This window comes from Euprymna scolopes, chromosome 6, assembly GCF_053919585.1.
Source record: "Euprymna scolopes isolate OS-2025 chromosome 6, ASM5391958v1, whole genome shotgun sequence".
NCBI classification, from domain to species: domain Eukaryota; kingdom Metazoa; phylum Mollusca; class Cephalopoda; order Sepiida; family Sepiolidae; genus Euprymna; species Euprymna scolopes.
The window spans coordinates 26,933,716-26,960,403 of NC_136487.1; the positions used below are offsets into that span (position 1 = coordinate 26,933,716).

General features: G+C 31.8%; 1 protein-coding gene across 1 annotated transcript in view; it reads left to right on the forward strand.

The window, feature by feature from the left end:
• LOC145277583 (lactoylglutathione lyase-like) overlaps window positions 1-26,688 on the forward strand; it is a 62,240-nt gene that overhangs the window by 20,245 nt on the left and 15,307 nt on the right. Inside the window, exon 4 of the mRNA XM_080129091.1 lies at window positions 2,454-2,521. Within this exon, the coding sequence (XP_079985217.1) occupies window positions 2,454-2,521 (68 nt within the window). The remainder of the gene's footprint in view (window positions 1-2,453; window positions 2,522-26,688) is intronic.

Sequence of the window (26,688 nt, forward strand, 5' to 3'; positions counted from 1 at the left end):
TTTTTTAGTGATGAGTGTATTTTCATCTGTTGTGTCTACATGTGACCTGCATCAAATTACTGGATATTTATTTTTTGGCCAAATGGGTGTCTGTGTCAATCAGCCATTTTTTTTTTCGACCAGATGTTGTATACAGTATCCCAGAGTTGATATTCAACAAAGATAACTGTCTGAAACATGTAATGCATTTTATAATACACATTTTGTTTTTGTTTTTTATAAAAAAAATATGAAGTTTATAAGGAATTTTGTGTTTCTATGGTTGTATGCTTTTGTAGTAGAAGTAATAGTAATGCTGGAATTGTTACTTCCTAGTTACACCTTTTATGCCAAGAATGCTTCATGCCAAATATCATACAATTTTGCCCAATAGATTTAGACTTGTGTTTTTAGTAAGTTTTTACCAACAATAAAGTTATCCATTAAAAAGTTGAAAATAGAATGTGCTTGACTAAACTATAATCTCTGGTTCTTCCTTGTAAGACATTCCACAGCAAGAACTCGTCTTCTACCACGACTGCAAAGAACTTCCTTTCTTCCTCTATGTGTCTAACATAAAACAGAATTTCCACAAACAAAATTTATTCCCCAAAATCCTATATGTGGAACACATTACAATGGAACTGCTTCTCTGCAGGCAACAACTTCAAATCCAATAATACTTGTTATAAACTTTCTCCTCAGGTAATCACATTTTGTTAATTTCATTGGTCATTTCTAGTCCTCTCATAATATTCTTAATCATTCAGCTGACAATCTGTCTCATTAAGACTTATCCTCAAATGGCTTTTAGCCTTGATAACAAAATAGCGTGATAAAAATATATGTAAACACTGAGTACGTATAATGTTATAATTTCTTCTATTGTAAATGCTACGTTTGCTAGCGTAGTTCTAGATGCTTAACTACTGATGACATTTGAATGTGACCATCTGTTCGAGTTTCGAATCTTGGCATTGATAGAATTGCTACATTTAGCCATACTGATGAGTTTTAGATGATGATACAGCTTCCTGTAGATTATATATTGTGTGTGTGTGTGTGTGTATATATAGAGAGAGGGAGAGAGAGAAATAAATAAAAAAGGAATAAACGAAGTTATGTGTTTAATGTTTTGTCTTTATTTCAAGACTTCCTCTGAATGAAATAAAGACGAACCATAGAACACATGACTTGGTTTGTTCCTTTTTATTTCTCTATTTTGTCGAAATAGTATTTCCATTATTCTCATCATCATATACATATATTTTTACATAGGAATCGCCACTTTACAAGGCCCAGAGACAACTTAAGGATAAGGGTTATTGAGTGTATAGTAGTCAATGGGATAATATCGTAGTTATCGTTAGTAGTGGAAATTTGGTAAATTGGATTACTTAAGCGGACGGTTCATCAAGAATTTGTTTACATTGGACTTGTTCCACAGACGTGCAATTTTAAGAAAGAAGCTTTGTTCATGGAATCTACGTTTTAGGTTTAGGCGCAGATAAAGAGTGGGAGAAATTATTAATTGGAGCTCAGCCGAGCACTTGTCATGAAAATAATGAAAAAGAAAAGACAGCCTCACAACGTCTCTTCTGTGAGAAAGAGGTTGCAGGAAAGAGAAATATATATATACACTCGCACATAGTATAATCATTAGAGCTATGATAACAGAATATTCTTGTCATTGTTTTGACTCTCGAGTATATATCCGACACAGTTAAACACAGTTAATGGACCGAGAACCCCATCACTCTATATAAAAGCATATAAGATATCAATGGATACACACTTGAGAGTCAAAATAATGAAAAGAATATGCTGTTGTCATTGGAATCGAAAAAAATCGCTTCTTTTAATTGTCTTTTTTACTTGATTTTGCTTAAAGCAAAACCTTCCATTGCTTATGATAACGATAAAATAGTAAAAATATTTATTGATTTTAAAATACGAGTAAAACTAAAATAATGCGAACATACCCCACAAATGTATTTTTATGTTTAGGAAATATCTGCACATGTAACATGAGTGTTTTTACATTAACTGGGGAAAATAACAAATCTATAGTTAAAGATTTAGAGATTTGTAAAGAATCGGAATCAGTAATTGTATCGTAATCGGGGAAAAATATTGGAATCGTCTCATCCCTAATATATATGTGTGTGTGTGTATATATATATATATATATATATAACATGTTTTTAGTAATTTTATATATTTTTTAATGAATTACTGGTTGAAAGGATCCTCAAAACTTTAGTAATTTAAAAAATTTTTAACCATGATTCTCTTTAAAACTTTTCTTTTTTATATACCAAAAATGTATATATATATATATATATATATATATATATATATATATATATATATTATGATGTTTATATTGATGAAAACTAAGTTTACTAAATAAAATATTTCATATATTTACATTTATCAAGTTAGTAATTTATCATTTTTCTTTCTTTCTTTAGCAACTGGGGGTCAGAGACTGATGACAGTGTCAAATACCACAATGGAAATACTGCACCCCAAGGATTTGGTAAATATATACTCTCACCCACTCCTCGTTTTCTACTTTTACTTTTTTTTTTTTTTTTGCTTCCATTCATAGTCAAATGGTGGCTTTGTAGAGATATAGAATACTCTCAGGTGTAAATAATTTTCTATCAAGTCAAGATGTTTTTATAAATGGTTTCTAAAATTTTAAATCTTTTACTACATGAAAATTTGTGAAGAACTTTATTGTTAGAAGCTGTCGAAAATGGAGCTGCCAACAAACAAAAAGAATATTATGCTACAATGAACATTTTTTTTTCTGGATAATTTCTTCATCATCTCTGAGTACAATTTGATATTTAAACAACACATATTCGAATGACACTAATATTAGAAAATAATAATTATAAATATTGAAATACTCTAGTAGAAAACTAATCTGTATTTTAAAACCTTAATTCTCATCTGTGATATCAAAGCCGTACAAAATCTTTCTCTTTGATCTTCAACGTAACCACACATTTAATCGAGCAAGTAACAGAGATGCAACAAAATGTTGAGTCAACGCAAAGTTACTTGTGACAACTACTATTGCCTAGGGAAGCTTTAAGTATACAATATAAGCACAATTTTGTAATTTCCTCACCAAATATTTAATGAATTCCTTTGGAATAGTGATAATAATCTTCATGTTTTTCTGGTTTATTTGAGATGTTATTTTATATATTTTGTGATAACATTGATTTAAAAAAAAAACAAAACAAAAAACTTTTATATACATTCGGTTCTTAAGAGTTTTCCACAGGACCTTTCTAGACTGCATGTTGGAACTACTACTACTAATCTTGCATAATACAGACTGCTTATGATTAAAATTTTTGTGTTTACAAAATAAAAACGAAATAGGTTAAGCCTTTCTACTGTCGATTAAAAAGTCATGGCTTTAAAATTCCTAGCAAATTCTCTTTTAATTAAAATATTGAAAGTTTTAGGAACTTTATATTTCTTCATCTTCAGACCAAGATCACATAATTCTTGTTTATTATTGTTGTGTTATTTAATCTAGTTTTCCACACCGCCTTTCTAGACTGCTTGCTGGAACTACTACTAGTACTACTAATCTTGCATAATACTGACTGCTTACAATTAAAATTTCTGTGTTTACAAAATAAAAACGGAATAGGTTAAGCCTTTCAATTATCGATTTAAGTCATGGTTTTTAAAATTCTTAAATTCTCTTTTAATTAAAAGGTGCACACATCTGAAAATAAAATGATTTTTTGAAAAATAATTAGATATTTAAATCATTGTGAATTTATTCAAAAAGTCCTTTGGAAAATAAATATTTAAAATAAAGCAGTGCTTATGCACTTATGTTACCGTGCTATTTTTTTAATAGTATTTTCAAGTTAAATTCAAGTTTTATGATATCATTTTTTGTTTATTAAATTGTTAGGTGAAAGTACAGATAAGTTACAAATCACCTGCCAGCCTGGTAACATAAGTGCATAAGTTCCAAATTTTTATGTTTTATTAAACAAAAAAACAATTCATAAACAGATTATTGTAAACAAAACACCTCTTAAAAATTTTTAAATATTGATTTAAAAAAATTTTTTTTTTTTGATAATCTGTTAGATTAATTACCTTTCGATATTAATTCACTGAAAAAATGAAAAAAAAAAGACAAAACCTACAGAGGGAGGTACCGCTTCCATATGTGTAGCCCCCCCCCAAAAAAAAATTTGAATAAAACTTCTACTTTTTTTATTTGCATTAAAAAATGGTTCTTCTACAGTTTAAAGCCCGTTTTTCTGTGGGTCTTGCTCAGCACTGGAATCTGCTGGATTATACCGAGTGAGCAGACGGTAAAAATTGGAAGAATAAAAGGAAAAGCTCTGTAAAGGAAAAAAAAAAGGGGCAGATTATCATTGCACCAGCGTCTTACATATTAAATAAACCATGAATCTACCATAAGTATATTAAATAAGTAAGGGGGAGGATGGATGCAGGATCTTTCTAAACAATCTCTAGAACTTTGAAGAATACTCTTGGCTGGCGCCATTCACCATAATACCGCATTCACACCGTGGAATTAAAACTACTTAATATATTCCCCAAGCATTTTTTATAAAAATTATGTACATGTGTGCGTGCGTGTATACATTAAAAAATTTTTTTTTTATATACAAAAACAAAAACAAGTTCATTGAAAGAAGTCTTTTTTTTTTTTTTTTAAGGCGGGGGGGGGGTCTTTTGAGTTTTTAAGAAAAGAAAATATCAAAAAGCAACTGGAAGCAAAATTGTAGAAAACATTTTTTGAGGATGGGGATTCTTGGGGGTTTTTTTTTTGGTTATTTTTAAGAAAACTTTTTAGAAAACCTATTTATCCCCCCCCAAAATATCTGCTATGATCCTTATTAGCTATGCCCAACAGCACACTAGTCAGCGTTCCCCTAACATTGCGATTGGCATTTACCAGTTATTTCTGTCAACTGTCGGGCACACTTGGCTAAGTTTGGGAAAATAGCGGGTCAATATCTGCAGAAGTTTAATCATTACCAAATTCCGTGATTTTAAAGTTACTTAACTAATGTTCCTATTTACTTGCCTCCCCATGAGGGCAGAGTTAGACGTTACCTGGTCATAAATATGCTTCTTATGCTTTTTCTAAACAGTCAAAACACCGTCTTATTCTTACCTTAAGGAAACTGTCATGTGAATGATTTGTGCATGCTAATTTTTTAATTTTGCACCTTTATAGAAGCCCCCTTTTTTGTTTTGTCATGCCTTATTTTAAGATATATGAGTAATTTTGATTGTATTTTTAAATAGTTTATTAGTTTTTAAATCAGAAGTCTTTATACATTTACAAGTTTATTTGGGAATTAAATTTGAGTAAGATAAAATGTGGTTTCATTTAATTTTTTTTGGAGAGGTAGATGAATTTTTTAAAACAATTTAGAGGATAAAGCCATTTTTTTGTAATTTTCTTAGATGATAGTTAAATTAAAATGAGGGGATATAAATTTTTAGGGATCATTTCTTTATCTTTCATCTCCTTTCACACGTATGTGTTGTTTCTGCAACAACTCACCTTGCCTCATCGCCACCTACTTTACTGCTGCACCTCCTTCGCACACTTACTATACTTTCATCCCCCTAACTTTCCACTCTCACTTTATCACTCTCTCCCCATTCCCCTTTCCCATCCTCACTCCTCCACTTTTTCACTTCCTCATGTTCCCACTCCCATTTCACTACCCCTATTTTCCACCTCCTTCACCCATTCCTCTTCTTTTCAACTGTACCCTCACTGCTTCTCACATCTCTCTAAAGATAGTTGAACTTTATTTAATTAGTATATTTTTTCACCTTCATTTTTTACTATATTGCTCAATTCAGGTCCACCGAGATATGTGAACACAAAGTGACAATTAGAGAGCCAGATTGTTAATTGTAGAGAGAGTAACGTAGGAAGGAATATAGAAGATGGCAATGGAAAAGAAGCAAGGATCGGATCAAAGTAAAAGAAAGACTGATTGATAGAATGTTCAAGAACAAACAACAGAAGATATGCGCAAAGAGAAAGCAAGTGAAAGAGAGGAAGAATATCGTCAAGAACAGACTCTTTGAGAGGTTGAAGAGTGAGGACAGACTCAGGACAGTGGGCTCACGAGAGAGCGACCAGGAAAAGGAAATTCAAGCTGGTCAAGAGACTGTGCATGGCTTGCCACTCCCACTACTCTTTTGACCATTTTTATGAATTTTTTGACTCATTTCTCATTCAATTTGCACATAATTGACATATTCTTGCCAACTATATTGCATTGCAAAGTCATTAGTGCAATATGTGATTATAGTTTTTACTATTTATTTTCACTGTGACCAAGATAAAATTTAATTAAAACATGTCTTTTATGCAATACGAAGCACATTTCATAATTAAAAATTGCATAATCGATTTCAAATTTAATCCTCGTTATCACAATAAATGCTACATTATGTATAAAAACAGATCTATTATTCAGATACTTCTGATCATTGGTGAAGTCGAAGTTAACCCAGGAACCATTGATAAGCAAAATGAAATGGAGCTGTCCAATGCAAATGATGGGAATAAAAAGTATATGATGAAAAAGCTAGAAAAGCTGAATATTATAGAAAAGATAAAGATAAAATAAAACACTGAGTTCAAAATTATAAAAATAATCTCAAAGAGGCAAATAATAGTATTTAAAAAAAAAAACAAAAACAAAGAATCAAATAAAAAAAATATTTTGATAAAATAGAGAAAAACACAATGCTGAAAAGATGTTATGATAAATTAATTAAAAAAATGATTATAATGCGAAAATTGATTCTGTCATACAAAAAATTTGTTAGAATATAACAGACCAACAGCAATGTAGATTGGCCAATAAAAGTGCATTCAGCACTGTCGACAAGAAACATATTGAAGGAGTTGGCATGGGAAACTTCATGATCAACCAATTGAAGAAGTACTTCAGATGCATCCACTCCTATGTAGAAAAAGCCAACAATTACGGTCTGCAGACTTATTGGGGCGATAATTTGTTCCACTGCTTCACCAATGAGCACTTTCTTTGCGACAAAAGCGAATATGAATATGTGCCATTGGCTCAGTTGTCAAGACACAATTTTAAATTTATGCATTGCCAAGACTGTGATTGCAGTGAATTGGCCACATTTGAAGTCCCCATAAATAGAAACAATGAAAATTAAATTAATGATAATGACGACAGAATATCAATGACTTGTTTGTGTAGAATCGAAGATGGCTGTCAAGACTCTACTCAGAAATTGGAATGTGCTAAAAGATTGCATGACAATTTGTCTGATTTGAGTCCAAATTTGACAATTGCTCAAATTAGGAAAAAATTGGACAGTTTCCAAAGTTGCAAAGGTGTGCTTTCTGACAGGATTTATTGCTATGGCCAAAGTGATTGCACTGACAAGCTGGCCCTCCTGAAACTCTTGTCACCACACTCGCAACACCTGAGAACAGTGATCAGACAAGTCTGTAGATTATTGTCAATTGGAACATGGCTCAACAAATATGACATTGCTGTACTTGAAGGTGATTGGTCAATTATGCTCAGTTAATTTACCAAGTTAGCAGGGATGCTACTATTTTCCACCTTTACACTGAATTTTGTTCCAATAAAAATGAATTACATACTGAGGTTTATGTCACAACAAAATATGCCAATTTGTTTAAAAAATTTCAAAAGGCAATTCATGATTTCCAAATAAATCACTGTGACATTTGCAAAATGCGCAAAAAAGATTCAGAATTACATGAATGGGACAACTTGGATAAAATAAAATCTCAAGCAGTACTTGAAATTTTTAAAGAAAATTACACATTGCCATGTATTGTATGCAAAAAAATTGGATATGATAACATACAAAAACGTACAAAATTTGGCATCGATTTATGGTTTCAAGTTGATGACATCCCACCTGGAATCGCCATTTTGAATATGTGCGAAACGCTTCTTATTCAAAGAGCCAAATGTTTCATGAATATAATTAAATCGGTGTCATACAAGTTTAAAGGACTGTAAAGCCAGTTGATCCTAGCTATCAGAAAAATAGCTAGTTATTTGCCAATGCCGATGGAAACAACTATTAACCATGCCATGGCTACATTGCCAAACAATGATCATAAGTTGTTTGAAATTATAATAGATACATTGCCAAACAAAAAAAATGTTATTTGGCGTTCATTGGTTAATATGGATAAAGTTCTGAAAGCTTTGGATTGGTTGAAAAACAACAATGTTTTATACAATGACATTAAAATTGATCGAAATGCCAACTTGGATGAAATTGTCACATGCACCGGGCGAAATAATAGTCTGAAAATGGATCATTTTCTGACTCAGACTGGAGCTCAGATTTCATATAAGCATCACACACTGATAGAAATGCAACCAATAGATTCCATCATTTTTTAAGATTGTCATACTTGACAAAAACGGCCCACTGACTGAATTTGCCCACTATTTTTGGCAATTAGAGTATCAAAACACAGGCACTCCTCATGTACATATGAAAGTGTACTGCAAAGATACTCCTATTTTTGATGAGACTGACAAAGATTCACACAATACAGTCCAAATTTTCATTGAATCTACTATTACTTGTCAACTTTGCAACCAATTCAAATCACCAAAATTAGCCTATTTGGTGAAAAAAATGCAGAGACACACTTGTTACCGCAAAAAATGTGTCAAAAATAAATTTTACACAATTTGTCACTATGGATTTCCAAAATCTGCTGGAAATTTCAAATTTAACGCAAATGAAGAAAGTGTTAGGTCACATAAATGTGGCAAAAAAATTTAAAAAATTGTATAATTTGAGTAGAAGCCCACAAGAGCAGTACATAAATGCTTACAACCCAGCTATTTTGATGATGTGGGAGTCTAATATTGACTTGCAGTACATTTCTGACAATTCAATGATTCTGAAGCATTACATCACCAGCTATCAGACTAAATATGAAAAATCTGAGACTGATCATTCGACCAATCAAAATCATTTTATGGTAAATGCAAAAGTTCTGGTCTTTATATATTGTTGAAAAGAGATTCAGGAGCTGATAAGTTGCTTGTTTGGAGCTTCTGCAGCTGTCATGTGGGTTGGTGCTGATATACCTGAATATAGAACCCGCAGATTTTTACCACAAGAAGAATTGGACCAAATGCAGCCTGATTCTACAGATTTGTATTATGGCAATATGGTTGAAACGTGGTACCCAAATAGACCTGATTTTAAGCTTGTACTATGTTGCGAGAAACTATGAAAGAACAATGAATGCTCCACAAATGATGATGAGAAATTTTTATTGAAACTATAATTCAATAATTTCCTGGGTACGATTAACACTGTTGTCCAAACTTCCAACTTCCAAACTTCTGTATACGTAATGCACCTTCTCTCAACTTCTAACAAAATTCTGCTAATTCAACTTATTTCTTCGAAATCCAACTTCAAAATGAACCTCCCTCTAAAAAATCAACCCTCTTTTATCTCCAACCAGGAGCATCTCATTTGCATATCGGGTGGTCACATTGCAGGCATATACAGAGATAAGGCAGCCATTTTTGTTTCTTTCTTCTTCATTCATTTCATTCCACCACCGATCCGTTGAATTATGCACACGTGCTAATTAGGTAAGTCACACGTTTCCCTACAGAAACTTCGAAATAATCATGACTTTTTGAAAAAAGTGAAAGAAAAAGCCATAAAGACGCTAAATGTGAGATTGAATTCTGAAACCAAAGAACGATATTATCACAATTTGTTGATGTTTTTCAAACCTTGGCGCCAAGAAGAAATTGATTTACTGGATGGTTGTAAATCATATGAGCAATCATTTCATCAAAATGCTCCATCTTTGTCTGAAATGACAAATTATGAAAGTATTAAGAAAAAAATTAAAGATGCTATTGAAATAAGCAAAAAAAATAGAGCCAAAATCTAAAAATTATGAAAATAATGCTGATGATTATCAAATTGATTGTAATCCTAATATGGCTAAAGAGGCAGATAAAGCTAAAGCTGATTTAAATATGGCTCAAATCAGAAAAAATGTCACTGAAGCTCAAGTTTTAGAAAATGAGCAAAAATTGAATTTCATTCAAAAAGGAATTTATAATGAAATGATTTCCAAACTCGAACAGCAGAATTTTCATTGGAATGAGGGAAACCCTATTTGTAGATGCAATTGTGATGATTGCTCACAAATTCTCAAATTTATTAGTGGTTTTGGCGGTGTGGGCAAATCTTTTCTGATCAATGCACTGGCAGATAAAATTACTCTCACAGATCCTGCCATCAATGGACCCAGTGTAGTCATTTGTGCTCCTACTGGTGTCAGTGCATACATTTTGAAATGATCTACATGCCATAGAATCCTTGAACTAAATGTGCAGTATGGTTCTACACCTAAATACGAACCATTGTCAAAGGACAAGATAAAAAATTTGAGAACCATGCTTGGGTATGTGAGATTATTCATTATTGATGAAATAAGTATGGACCGCATTGGATGGGCTACATTCAGTATGGACTTTGAGACTGGCTGACAAACTGAAAAGGCAGTTCTTCAGGGCAGTGGTAGAGTCTGTCCTTGTTTACGGTGCTACAACCTGGACACTCACCAAAAGATTGGAAAGAAAACTAGATGGCACATACACCCGTATGCTAAGAACAATATTAAATATATCTTGGCAAAATCATCCCATGAAGCAGCAACTTTATGGCAATCTACCTGCCATATCTAATACCATCAGAGAAAAATGCCTACGATTTGCCGGTCATTGTCTGAGGAGCAAGCATGAATTGGTGAGTGATGTATTGCTATGGACTCCACAACACTGACGCGCAAGCAGAGGACAACCTAGATCCACATACATCCAACAAATAACACATGATGCCAACTGTGAACCTGAAGATCTGAGGCAACTGATGGAAGACAGGAAACTCTGGAGAGGAAGAGTCACATTGGTCCGGGCAAGGAGCCCGTCATGATGATGATGATGCTACTTGTAATTAGCATTTATTCACCGACGTTTACAAGATGTTTTTGGTGATATTAGAAAGCAAGTGTATCCATTTGAAAACATGTCTATTGTTGCATTTGGTGATTTATTCCAGCTTCAACCTGTTAATGAAAAGCCTGTATTTTTCAAAATATCTATTCAGGATGCTAGAAAATCAAATTTTTGGGAATTGCTGGTATAAATTTGTGGTCATATTTCGATATGCGGCAAAAAGATAACAATGAAAACTTTGTTGATATTCTAAACAGAATTAGACTTGGATCACCAACTGATCAGGATATTGAAATCTTGAAAAGGCATCAAATCAGTCCTCAACAAAAAGCAAATATTAATCAAGTTACTTTTTTGTTTTGCAATAAAAATGCATATTATTTGCACCCACAAATGAATCTGCTGAGGAAGTGAATTATAAAATGTTGCAAAAAAATATTCATGTCATTGAAATTTCAGCTACTGATTTCAATTTTAGATAAAAAAAAAAAACAGTAAGTAAAACAAAATTTAAAAACACACCAAAAACTTCTAAACCTGAAAAGATTTCTGACACAGCTGAACTTGAAACTGTGCTTAAAATTGAAATTGGTGCTAAATGCATGTTGCGTCGAAATGTTGATATCGAAAAAGGACTTTGCATGGACTGAATATAACAGACTGAATATAATAGAGGGCCAAAAGAGAAAGGGTTGATTTGCCACCACTTCCCCCTTGCTCTATTATGCCTCACAGTTTGTTATTGTACAAGCAGTTATAAACGAAAAAAAAAAAAATCGTTATAGATCATGATTTGAGTCAAAAAATTAATAGTCCACATAGAAAATGGCCAAAAATTTACAATTCAAATTTTCCAAATAATTTGGACGTGAAATTGATGAAAGAAATGTTTTGCTAACAATTTTGTTCAGACAATTTATCACCTTCCTTTGTTTTCTAACATCATTAAAAGCACATCAAACATCGATTTACCAATTCAGCAATTAAAAAGATTACTTGTTCCTGACACTCATAGTGTTGCTGACCTTAGAGAATCGATTAGAGGTGTTTTTAATTGTGGCCAACAAGAATGTGCTATCGCATTTTGGGAATCTTTGATAAACAATTGCCCTGACAGTGCCAAACAATTATTCACTTTTGAAGAAAGTAAAGTGCTGAAATATCTTAGAATACACAAAAAGGACTGCCAAAGACTACAAGATAGTGAATGCAATTGCACCTTTAAAGTTGGCTGTGGATTCCAAACCCTACCGATTGATGAAATTCCACTGAGAATGGTTATTCAACTTCATCCTACTGATGGTCACCAGCAATTTAAGTTTGCTCAAAACTGACTCTTCAGTGCTCAAACATTGTAACAAATGTCAGCAAAATATTGAGCACTTGGAAAAAGTCACTAGAGATTTTCCTACTGAAATGAAATATTTGTGTGTTCAAATAAATAGATTTATATTTGAAAATTACAATCCTCAGTGAATTAATTCTGAAATTATGAATTTCAGTATAAAAAAACAAACATTTTACACAAATTTCAATGTAAAAACAGCTATTGTGCACGCACACTTTTATTAAAGTCGATTTTGCAAATTATACTTGCATTGTTAGGAATAATAATAATAAGTGGAATATTATCAGTGGCACTAATATTTCCCATAATTTCAATATTCCTTCCAAAATGTCAAACAATATTGGCATTTCTTTTGAAAAATATACAAAAAACAAATAATTGAGAAAAATCAGGCCATATATCCAATCTTAATAGCAGAAACATTCGTGCTGGCATTCTCCCTTAAAATCCAACCATCACCTTAGTGTGATATGGGCTTTTAACTGCATCTCTGCAGACGAATGATACACTTATGAATCATTTAAACTCAGAAATTATAATTGTTTTTTTGTAAATATTTCATTATATGATACTTTTCATGTGATTCTTAGTATGTTTTATTAATTAATAAATATAATTTTATTATTTTTATTGTTGTTAATGTTGTTGATAAATATAATTTTAAAAAGTTAGGTATTTTCTTGGAAAAAGATTTCTGCCTAAACAGAAAAATGTTTAATAAAATGTTTAACGGGAAAATTATTTTACTGAAAACTTTTTTTTTTTTTTATTAATTTATTTTTTTTAATCAATTTTCGCCCCAAACAAGGCACAGTGCCACTTTGAAGTAGGGGGCTACTATCGGGGACATAAGTTGCAGGGGTATTATGAAGGGAGATGAGTAGCAAGATGTTTGTTCACATTACACTTGAACTTCTGCATGTCAGTACAGTTGGAAAAATCTGCAGTTCTGGGGAAGAAACTATTGGAGTAAAACGCTTTCTTACACCTAGGGATTTCTACTGTGAAGGGGTGGGACAGTTGCTTGTCGGGTTTGTCGGGGGGTAGTCATGTCGAAGAGGTACAAGTGTTTGTAGTTCATCAGAGCATTCACCATTAAAGTATGTGTAGAACAGGCAGAGGGATGCAATATTTCGTCGATGAGACAGAGGCTGAAGCCTAGATGACCGTTCAGGACCTATCAGGTTGGCGACTCTCTTTTGAACCCTGTCCAGGAGTGAGAGACAAGCAGCTGATGCACCAACTCAAATGTGACAACAGTACTCCATACATGGGCGAAAGTTGACCTTATAGAGGTACAGGATACTTTCAGGCATAAGTAGAGGGCGCCCACCTTCTTTGCAGCGGCCTTGGCAATGCTCTCAATGTATCTATTCCAGTTCATGTTCCCTGTAAACGTTAGACTGAGGAGTTTAAATGTAATGTGTTCTTGGCCATTGCTATTAGTGGTAGAAAAGGTTTCTTGTAATTATTGAAGGAAACAAGCTTAGTCTTCGCAGCATTGAATGTGACCATCCTTTTTTGTCCCAATTTCACTGCAGATTGGAGGTCATCCTCTAGTGTTTCTGCCATTTCTTTAGATATGTGTTCATTTGTTTCCCCCCCGTGCCTGTTATAGAGAGTGGTGTCATCAGCAAATATACTCATCTCCGAAACAATTTTATCAGGGAGGTCATTTATGAATATCAAGAATAATAAAGGTCCAAGGATAGACCCCTGAGGTACTCCCGAATTTATATCATATTGTTTAGATGTATGATCGTCGAAGACAACTTGAATTTTTCTCTTACTTAAGAAAGATTTAATTACATTATGTATTCTTCCAGTGATACCATATGATCTAATTTTTCCTTAGAATACCATCGTACCATACCCTGTCAAAAGCCTTAGATATATCAAGGGCTACCGCTCTACTCTCCCCTGTTTTGTCCAGTGAACGGTATATACGTTCAGAGATTACAGTTGTCTACTGTGGAACGGGCTTGCCTAAATCCATATTGTTTGTTGATCAGAAGTTTAGCAGCTGTTAGGTGTTGGACTAGGGCTTGATTAACTAAGAACTCAAATATTTTGGCGAAAAGCGAGAGAAGGCTAATGGGGTGATAATTTAATGAGTCAGTTTTTTCACCAGAATTCTTGAATACTGATACCACAGAAGCGGTTTTCCAGTAGTTGGGAAAACAAGATTCGTTAAGGCATTTATTGTAAAATTTGGAGAGAACTGGAACAACCTCAGCAGAGCATTTTTTAATAGCACAGCCAGGATGAGATTGGATCCACTTGCTTTTGAGGTGTCTAAGTTTTTTATGACACCATGCACTTTAGAAGGGGTGATTTTCAAATTGTCTAATGTGGCATCTGTCTGCAAAGGAAAGTTGGGGAGGAAGTGGTGTGCCAAGTTCAGTGTGGAGTTTGAGGCAAACCGACTGACAAGCAGGTTAACCTTGTCGGTTGCCATGCAAGCAACCTCATGATTGTTTGATAGTGGGGGAATCATTGACTGCCCATTTTTACTACATGTTGTGTATGGGCTTGGAGTTTATATTTGTAACACCCTCCCTCTGACTAGAGAAACAAAACTAGAATCAGACGACCAGGCCTTTATCTGCTTCGGATTAAACACGCAACATAATATTAGCTACTTGTATTTTCTCTACCACTCTCCCTCAACCCAAGACTACCCTAATAAACAAAGTCTCTGACAGCATAGATATAACACTCTCCCTTGATACTAGCGCACAAGTACATGTATTCGGTGACTTCAATTTCCACCACAGTAACTGGCTAGGATTCTCTACACAGACGTAGCTGGTAGCACAGCACATAGCTTCTCTATATCCTATTCCCTATCTCAGACGGTTACATTTCCGACACGTTTCCCAGACCAGCAAGATCAACAATCCTCACTTCTAGATCTATTTCTGACCACAGTTCCCGATGATTGTACAACAAATGCCCACAGCCCACTCGGGAATGCTGATCATGCTGTGATAATGGTAGAAATCAGCCTAAATTCTCGCCCTAAAACTGAAGACCCACTGCTCAAAACAATGAGGTATTATAAAAAGGCTAGCTGGGAAGCCATCAGGGAATTCATCAGAGATGCCCCATGGCGAAATATCTTTTCTCTTCCAGTGGAACAGTAGGCAAATGAGACCACTGAATGGTTCAAAACTGCAATTGAAGCAACTATTAATATCAAACTTTAAAAAGAAGATACTAGAATTTAAACAAAACAATATTTTATTTACACTCAATCAGATGTGCCTTATGCACTAATAAAAATATAATTGCCATTTTGTTGCACTTTTTAAGATTTTGAATATTTATAAATTTTCTCGTTATAAAAATGATTATTATATTATAATTTTTTTGACACAAGAAATAAAATGAATTGCATACAAAACATTAGAATAAAAATGCAAAATTTACCAATTACATCAATAAATTTTGGCAAATTTTGTAAATGATTAATAATTGTTTTTTATAACGAGAAAATTTATAAATATTTAAAATCTTAAAACGTGCAACAAAATGCCAATTACATTTTTATTAGTGCATAAGGCACATCTGATTGAATGTAAATAAAATATTTTTTTGTTTAAATTCTAGTATCTTCCTTTTTATACTTTTCTACAGGGAGGGGTTCCTTTTTTTCACCAATATTTTCGAAAATCATCCCCCTCTTTTCGATTGACTAGCTTTAATTTAAACATTCGTCACTTCCAGTTTGGCACAACAGCTAAGATGTCATTTTTTTTTTTTTTTTTTTACATTCTTTTTTGCCTTCGCGGCACAGATTCGAGCCTGCCTACTACCACTTTTTTTTTTTTTTTTTTGCTCAACACACACCTCCAAATACCCGGGCAATGCCGGGCACTCAGGCTAGTCATATATAATTACAACATATTTTATCATAGTAATTGTTATCGACATAATATTCTGCTTAGTACTTCCTTAGTCCATATATTATGCTTTGATAAAGGCCAAATACAATTTTTTTTAAAGCCAAATAACTTAAAAAAAAAGGCCAAATTCGCAAGATTTGGTATTAAAAAGGTTAATTTAGCAACCCTGGACAAAAATATAAGAGTGACCTCCCTTTGATGTAACCTCATTTTCAAATATTATAATATTAATATATAATTATTGTTGTAATGGTGTGAGAAAGGGACTTGTAATTTCAATGTGCAGCAGTATTTCTTCACTGAAGAAATAAATCAGTGAAATATTATGTAAAAAAAAACAATGTATTATATGATATAAACTGAGCTTAAAATATTTTAAAAATAACTTTTTCTAATTTTAAAAGAAATTGTTTACTCTTTGCATTCATAAAATGAAATTCTGCTGTATCAGTTTTTTTTTTCTTTCCTCACAAAAGTCCAAAACAACAAAATAGGATTTCTCTTCTGAAAAATATCCATGAAAAATAACTCCATTTAGACAAAAATAAATAATTCTTTGTCACATTTTTTGTTTTAAAAATACTCACAAAATCAACCGCTGATAGAATTTGTAAGAGTACTACAATTATATATATATATATATATATATATATATATAAAGCAAATTGCTCTTTTTTATATTTTCATTATTTGAAAGTTCCTGTAATTCAAGGAAATTATATTTTTTATCTAATAATTTTTGTAAAATTAATTCAATTGACAGGATATGAGTATCAATTCACTAGTATGACACCATGCTTTATTTCCAGCAGAAGGATAAAAGGAAAATTAAATCCTTGAATAATGACTTCCAAAACAATGCATGTTAACATTTAATGCTACTAAGACAAACCTCCTTTCCTTTAACAACTTTAAGAACACTTTCCAATCACCGACTGTCATAGCTGAGAGTTCAATATTTAAACTTCTTGGCTTGATATTCTACTAAAATGGAATAAGAAAATGCTGCCAATTCTGCCAAAGAAAATAAACTCCTGCCAGTCTAGAAAACTTCTCATAGCTGTCAGTATATCAATAATTTCACCCCACTCATTATCTGTACCTAAACCTAAACATAGATTCCATGAACAAAGCTTTTTTCTTAAAACTGCACGTCTCTAGAACTCTGTTCTATTTTCCTGCTTTCCAACTGACTACAATATCTTTACAATTAAAAAGTCTGTGAACAAATTCTTGATGAGCCATTCCCTTAAGTAATCCAATTTACCAAATTTCCACTACTAACAATGAATATGACATGTTCCCTTTGACCACTGTTTACTCATTAATCCTTATCTTTGAGTGGCCTCTGGGTCTTGATAAGTGATGACTTCTTTGTTTAAAAAGAAAAAAAAAAAAGGTCACCATTCCCTATGCATGGATTATTGTTGCCTTCAAGCATCAGTGTAACTGCTTCACATGATTGTTGCAGTTACAGTTTGCAGCAGGCTAGTCATTGCAAACGTGTATGATGACTTTTCAAAAATGTTGGCGAAAAAGTGACCCCTCCTTGTACAAAACTGCCCAGTTGAGGATGAAGGAATGAATGTTTTTGGCCAATTTTTCGATATTTCGTCCGAATGGTCGAGCTTTAAAACGATACCAATCTTGTGAGGATCTGTTGCCTATGTTGAAAGTTTTTGTGACACACACACACACACACACATACACTTTGCATTTTATATATATATATAGATTTTATTTTTAAATAAGTGTAATTCTAAATAAGTACCCTTTTCAGTTATACAAAGATGACAAAATTTAGATCCAGATTTATAAAAATTCTGACTTTTCAAGAATTGGTCATTCTATAAAATATGGAAGTTTGAGTGTGTGCACGTATTTATGAATATATGCGTGTGTGCACACGCTGCTCTTGCATGCCTGTGTGTTCGTGTGCTTTTTTCAGTCGAAGTAAAAATTATATATATATATATATATATATATATATATATATATATATATATATACTAGCAGAAGTACCCGTCGTTGACTGGGTTCATAAACAGCCTACAGAAAATGGACTGTGATTGATGAAAGTATGATAGGTTATGAAAAGGAGGGGGTTGTAAAGAGATGGGTTTTGATACTCAAAAATTTTACCCTAAGCAAAATATGTTGAAAGTAAAGATAATTTTCGCGAAAATATGTTTTTTATATCAACTTTGTTTCCATTCATAGCCAAGAGTGACCAACAAAATGATGTTTCCTTACAAAGAGAAAATGTTATATATATAATAATATAAATATACAAGAAATAAAAGTTACTTTTATGGTAGAAAAGTTCATTGGTTTGTATTTTTAAGTAGTTTGTAAAAAATTTTTTTTTTTTTTAATTCACGAACCGGTTTAAAAAAAATAAAATTGGCAGCGACTTTGAAATGGAGAGCACCATTTTCAATTTGAAGGAGGGGCACCTGAGCATTCTGTGTTAACAATTTAAGAGAGTTCCGTCAATATAAAGAATATTTATAAACATATTTATGTTTTCCGTTATTTTCTGCTTGAGGAATTTTCGATTATGGCATGTGTAGTTTATATAAAAATTCATTTAAGTAGTTATCGCCTCAAATTTCGTTTTAATTTCGGTTCGCTGAAATTATTTCAAGTAAAAAGCATTAAAAACTATTTCAAAACACAAAAAAAACATGAACTGAACTTTTATTGACTATGGTAACATTTATTTCTTGTATATTTATTTTTTTGGGTAGTCGTTTGTTGGCTTTTCTGCTAATCACTCTTATATATAAATATCGACGAAATATCGAAAAACAAAGAAACAAAAACAGTTTTGAAAAATAATGAAGCTTTACTTACTTTAGTAAAATAATCCGAAACAGCAAAATGGGATATTAAAAAAATAAACACGTAATTACTTTAGTTTTTTAAAGCAAAAAATCGATATAAATATGAATAAGTAGAAAATGGCGCCCCTTTCAAGCAGAACAGCTTTGTTTAAGTTTTACAGTATTGAACGGTGTAGTATTGCGCCGTCGGATTCAGGGTTGTACTATTGTAATGTAAAGAACATGCAGAAAGGGTTGTAATCAACTGAATTCCTTCTAGTACATTGACAAAAAAAAAAGCTTAAACAGATATAAAAATAAAAAGGCTATGTAAATGTTTTTAAAAAGACACAGGATTTTTTCTTCTTTTGACACGATAACAAGTAACGTTCTTATTTTTTATTATTTATCTATTTTCGAAAGAGTGCCACGTGCAAGTGGAGAAGAAAAAAAAACAGACTTTGCAAAATTTGTGTCGAGAATTGTCTAAAGTTTTGACTATTTTTTCGGCTTTCACTTTAATAAGAACGTGAATTTATGAGGTGAATTTATTCGACATAAATTCAACTCCAAAAAATAAATAAAAGCTAACGTGAATTAAGATTAAAGTTAAGGTGTTATTATGAATCCTCACCCCTTTTAAAAAAACTTTGTTAAATTTTGTGACATATTTACATTCTATGGAGGTCAGGCGCGAACGAACACCCCATAATTTTATTATACCATATTTCTTCAAACTGAAACATAATTATCAAAGTATACTTATACAAATAGATATGAAAAGTTTGTGCCTATTTCCATGGAGTACAGGCGCGAACGCAGAACCCACAATTTTATTATACCATCCCTATTTAAGTTGAAACATTTTTATCAAAGTATTCTTATGTACATCTATATCAAAAACACCTGTAAATGTTTTTTTTTAAATTTTTTATTTCCATACTTTGTGGACCAGGCATGAACACACACCCCACAATTTTAATGAACCACCGTTCTGCCAGATCAAATATACACATTCCTGTGTCTCGATACATCTTCTATCATTATATGTAATCAGTTTTTTAAAATAGTCAACCATATAGGAGCCTATTCGTGACCCCCCTCCCACACAGACGTTCAGCTTTATATATATATATAAGTAGATTTTTGGTACAGCAAAATGGAAGGAGAAATTTCAGAGGAAACATAATTTAATTTAAATACAAAAAAAAAAAACAAAAAAAATAAACGGGCAGGTGAAATTATTAAAATTTCCTTAAGGCCTTATCGTCTGACCCTCTAAGAGGAAACATCAGAATGATAAATTAAAAACTAAGAAACGAATGAGGGAAGAAGGGAATTTTGGTTTCAGTTGGAAGAACAGTGAAAAAAAAAAAAAAAAAAAAAAGTCTCACTGTTCAGGTGGTTTTAAATCAATGAATATCTCCAACTGATGTTTCAGAATCTTTTGTCTACACAGGCTAGGTCGAGAGTTGTTAATAACTAACGCCTCAATAATATTGAGATGATAGTTCGACCTCGCACTGTATAAAACAGAAAACCACCCATCGGAATATTGATTCGAACACCTATTTATACTCAACAGGTGATCACCAATGGCGGACTCATGAGCTTGGGAGTGCCCGGATGTTCTCGAAACCTGGTGTAGTCGAATATCCCGGGGGATATGTTGGGATATTCTCATTTCTAATCTTTGGGATGTTTTGCCAACGTAGTCAGCTCCACACTGACAAACAAATTTATAAACAACAGAATTCTTTTGAATGGTTGGCAAAACATCTTTATGAAAAGAAGAGAAAAAGGTTCGAGTTGTGTAAACTACTCTAAGCATAGTAGCTGGAAAACAATGTTGAGTAGCAGAAGAAATCCTTTTAACAATATGAAGGCCAGCAGGACCCAACCATTGTAATTTTTAATAAATGGGACAACATGATGGACCGATATGTTTAACACTATTAAATGTAGTAATTTTACGTTCAATAGTAGATTTTATTATATTAATGGGATATCCATTACTAAGAAAAATATTAGTGATTTCCCCAAGTTCCGTATCAAGACGGTTTGGTGAACAAATCATAAGTGCACGATGCGTAAGAGCGCTAATGAGGTTTATTTTTCTAGACTGAGGGGCAAAAGAAAACCAATTAAGATAGAGCCCTGTAAATGTAGGTTTTCTATATACGGAGGTCTCAAACGTAGTACCAACTTTAGAAACACGAACGTCGAGGAATGGGAGAGAGCCACAGTCCTCAACCTCCATAGTAAATTGTAACGATGGATGCAGGTTGCAAAGAAGGCGAAGAAACTGTTCAGCTTCACTCCGCGAGGGAAAGCATGCAAAAGTATCATCGACGTAGCGTGTGTAGAATGCTGGCTTAGTAATTTTGGAAAATAATTCGTTTTCCAAAAATCCAACGAAAATGTTGGCTAGCGAAGGACCAAGAGGGCTACCCATAGATATCCCGTCAATTTGCCGGTACATAATGTTGTTGAAACTAAAGGAGACTGATTTAGTAGCAAGTTCCATCAGTTCAACGAAAATTCGTTCAGGAAATTGTGGAGATTTTGAGGGGCCACGGTATAAATAGTCAGCACAAATACCAATGGTTTCATCCAAAGGTATATTAGTAAAGAGACTATTAATGTCAAAGGAAGCCAAGAACTCGGTATTTTTAGATAAAGATAATTTTTGTATCTGAGATACGAATTGAAAAGAATCAGAGATACAATGGACCGAATAAAAAGAAAGCACAGGTTTAAGAAGATCAACCAGCCATTTACCAAGTTCATGTTGTGCAGAACCCAACATAGATAAAATGGGTCGCAAAGGAATGTTAGGTTTATGGACCTTGGGTAAACCATACATTCTAGGCCTTTGAGAGCCGATGGGTCGGATTCTATCATAAATCTCCTTAGAAATAAATCCGCTTTTATGAAGTTGAAGAAATCTTTTCTGGATTTTTATTTCCATACGAAAAGTATCATCATGGCTTAAATCACCCAAACGGAGAAATTTACTTTTATCGTCCAAGATTTGTAACATTTTGGAGATATAATCCATTTTGTTAAGTATAACAACGCCCGATCCTTTATCAGGGCGAGAAAGATAAATGTCGGGATTAGACCTAATTAATTTTGCCGCTTCAAAATGATTTTTCTGCCAAACAAAATCACTAGATTTAGTATTTGTGGCAGAAAACCTCCGACCTAATTCGCCCAACTGAATTTTAACACTAGATAATTCATCAGTAGAGATAGGCGAATGGTGTTTTAATTGAGTATATAATAATTCAATTTCACTAAATATTGAAATTTTATCAACAAAAGGGGGAGGAATGCAAAATTGTAAGCCAGCAGATAAAACAAATTCTTCTGTATTGGACAAAACATGAGAAGAATAATTAAATATATATAAAAGAATAATTATATATATATATATATATATATATATATATATATATATATACTTGTTTATTGTTATATAAACATGCTCACATCCCGCTGCTACAAATAGCCACTTGTTTCTATCAAACAACAGATATCATCAGGCAGCGACTTGACTATTCAAAAGTTCAATGAATAATGGATTTTTATTTTAGGTAGGAACTCTTTAAAAGTTGGAGTTAAAAAACTTAAAACACAGAACTTTAATTATAAAATGTAAAGAGGGAGGGGCAATTTAAATAAAGTTAAAAGATTACAATGGAGAGAGAGTGATTGAGAAGAGAAAAAAAGAATAGAGAAAGAAATAGAAAAAGAAAATAGAGAGAAATATATATATATATATATATACATATATATATACATATATATATATATATATATATATATATATATATATATACACACATATATATATATACACACATATATATATATATATATATAATATGGAGAAGAAAAGAAAAGATAAAAATGGTTATTATAAAGAGAATAAGGACTAGAAGGGAAAGGAAAGAATGATGAGATCTAGTTAAAGAGAGAAAGAGAGAAAGTAAGAATTTGACAGTATATAGAAAAAGAAAAAGATCTGCGTGTCAACCAATTTATGAACAGTTATACAATTCAATAATGAAACATATTACAAATACAAACAGAAGATACAATCCAAGCGTCAGAAATGAACATGCCAAAAAAGACAGCGAATGTATCCAGCCAACATATATATCAACTCACATACGTCCACGAGTAATATCAACGCAGTTCAAACATACGTCTACAATTAATTAGGCCCTTTATGCTAAATGATATAAGTTTAAAGTTTTCGCGTTTTTATTAGATAAATATATAAATAAAAGAAGAAAAAAAGTAAAACTCCAACCCAATTTATGTACACCCCCTATCAAATCACCCAAAATCTATCATTAGGCATATCCCCAAATCCATTAGTAAAAGAATCAGTGACAATTCTTCCAATCTTGAAACATTTAATAAACATAAATATTTCTATAACAGGACCCTTAAGGATAGTGGATACAAAAACACCCAAATTGAGTTCATAGAACCAACACACCCAAACACAAATACAAATAGAAACCGTAAGAGAAAAATCCTGTGGTACAATCCCCCTTTTAATCTGAAACTTAAAACAAATCTAGGAATGAAATTCTTAAACTTAATTAAAAAGCACTTTCCTATGAATAACATACTACATAAAATTTTCAATAAAAATACAATAAAACTTAGTTATAGCTGTAATGAAAACCTTGAAAAAATAATTAAAAAACATAATAACAAAATATTAAACAAAAATAGCACACCCATTGCTACTGAAAGTTGTAACTGTAGAATTAAATCAAAATGCCCTCTTAAAGGAAATTGTTAAATTACTTCTGTAGTGTAACAAGCAACTATCTCTACTAAGGAAAATCCGAATGAAAAAAAATATTACATAGGAATGACAAATAACAATTTTAAAGAAAGATTTACCGGTCACAAGTGCTCTTTTGAAAATAATGAGTACAAAAATAGAACTTCCTTGTCTAAATATTACAATGAACTAGTAGAGCAAGGTTACTCCCCAATAGTATATTGGAAAATTTTAAAGAAAGCTAAAACCTGTTCATCTTTAAACTCGCCTTGCTACCTATGTCTTTATGAGAAATTATTTATACTTACTTTTAGAGAAAGAGATAAATTATTAAATAAGAAGCACGAAAATTCAATTAATTGCAAACATTATAAAAACCATCTTTTAAGTAATTTAGTTTAGATATAAAATTTAAATAAATTTAAAATTGTCACTGATTTCTATAATTTATTAAAATACTACTAATATACTTTCTCCTCGCCTGATTTCATTCTTTACTTCCCCTATCTTATATACCTGTGTGTCTATGTGTATATGTATGTGTCTATGTATTTACTTTATGACCGTGTGTACTTAGATTTATATATTTTTATATTATTTGGTATACCCTCCCATGTTTATTCATTCCATTTGCATGTTTCTATGTGTGTATACATCTATCTGTACTCTTGCCAAATTAGTTGTATTCTTATGTATTTCTATATATATAGTTTATGCAAATTATATATATTTATGTGTGCGTATATATATGTGTGTGTGCGTTGTTGTATATTAGTATATGATTGTGTGCATATATTTGTGTATTTTTTGTATGTATGTGTATACATAAAATTATATATATATATATATATGCTTGTTTGTATGTCTGTTGGTTCTCTGTGGGTATATACATATGTATTTTATTATTTTTAATTTGGGTACTATCTACCTGTGTGTAGCTACTTTTGAGTATTTCGTTGATTTAATTACTTTTTTTGCCTGAATATATTTATATATTTATAGGTAAGTGTACTTGTATCTGTGTTACTAGTAATCTGGTCTTGAATGTATTAATTTGTGATTTAATATGACTTTATATCTATACTTAAATAGCTTAAACTTTCAACTTAATAGTATAGTTACACCTTTACTTATGTGCATGTATGTATATATATATATATGTGTGTGTGTATGTGTGTGTATATATATATGTGTGTGTGTGTGTATGTGTATATATACATATATGTATTGTATTCTTTTTATATACATAAATATTTTTATTTATTATTATTGGCCCTATTTAATTTATTTAATCCCCTCTTATGGCTAAATTTGTTATATTAAAAAGATAATAAATATTAATTTTATTCTGTTTTTATTATTATTATTATTATTATTATTATTATTATTATTATTATGTTTACTATTATTATTATTATTAATAATAATAATAATTTTAATATTGTTTTATCATTACTTTTTTTCTTCTTTTATTTATATATTTATCTAATAAAAACGCGAAAACTTTAAACTTATATCATTTAGCATAAAGGGCCTAATTAATTGTAGATGTATGTTTGAACTGCGTTGATATTACTTGTGGACGTATGTGAGTTGATATATATGTTGGCTGGATACATTCGCTGTCTTTTTTGGCATGTTCATTTCTGACGCTTGGATTGTATCTTCTGTTTGTATTTGTAATAATGTTTCATTACTGAATTGTATAACTGTTCATAAATTGGTTGACACGCAGATCTTTTTCTTTTTCTATATACTGTCAAATTCTTACTTTCTCTCTTTCTTTCTTCAACTAGATCTCATCATTCTTTCCTTTCCTTTCCAGTCCTTATTCTCTTTATAATAACCATTTTTATCTTTTCTTTTCTTCTCCATATTATATATATATATATATATGTGTGTGTGTATGTATATATATATATATATATTTCTCTCTATTTTCTTTTTCTATTTCTTTCTCTATTCTTTTTTTTCTCTTCTCAATCACTCTCTCTCCATTGTAATCTTTTAACTTTATTTAAATTGCCCCTCCCTCTTTACATTTTATAATTAAAGTTCTGTGTTTTAAGTTTTTTAACTCCAACTTTTAAAGAGTTCCTACCTAAAATAAAAATCCATTATTCATTGAACTTTTGAATAGTCAAGTCGCTGCCTGATGATATCTGTTGTTTGATTGAAACAAGTGGCTATTTGTAGCAGCGGGATGTGAGCATGTTTATATAACAATAAACAAGTATTATCAACTCTTTTTATTGAGCACTATCTAACAACCTCGTTGAATTCATTAGTCCATTACTTTTGAATATAAAAAAAACCCGAGTATATATATATATATATATATATATATATATAAAGGGGAATAACTCGGCACCCTGCTACACCAGTTGCTTCCCTTCAACCGCTCCTAGATTTACAGGCATACAAACTTCTGAACGAGGAACTGACTGAAACAAACAAGCTGCAGCAACGATTAAAATAAATAAATAAAAAATACAAGATAAATAAGCAAATAAAAATAATATTAACTTTAGACAACACCTATAACTTATTGAATTCAGAAGCTTATTCCGGAAATTGACACAACAAGCTGTGAACCGATTTGACTGCAAGACTGACACCGGAATCTAACATGCAACATCCGCCACTCTACTCTATCACAGAATATAACAACGTTTGAGAGCTGTCTATGCTTCCTCTATCCCTCTTGTTTTTATAGCAGGCTATCAAAACA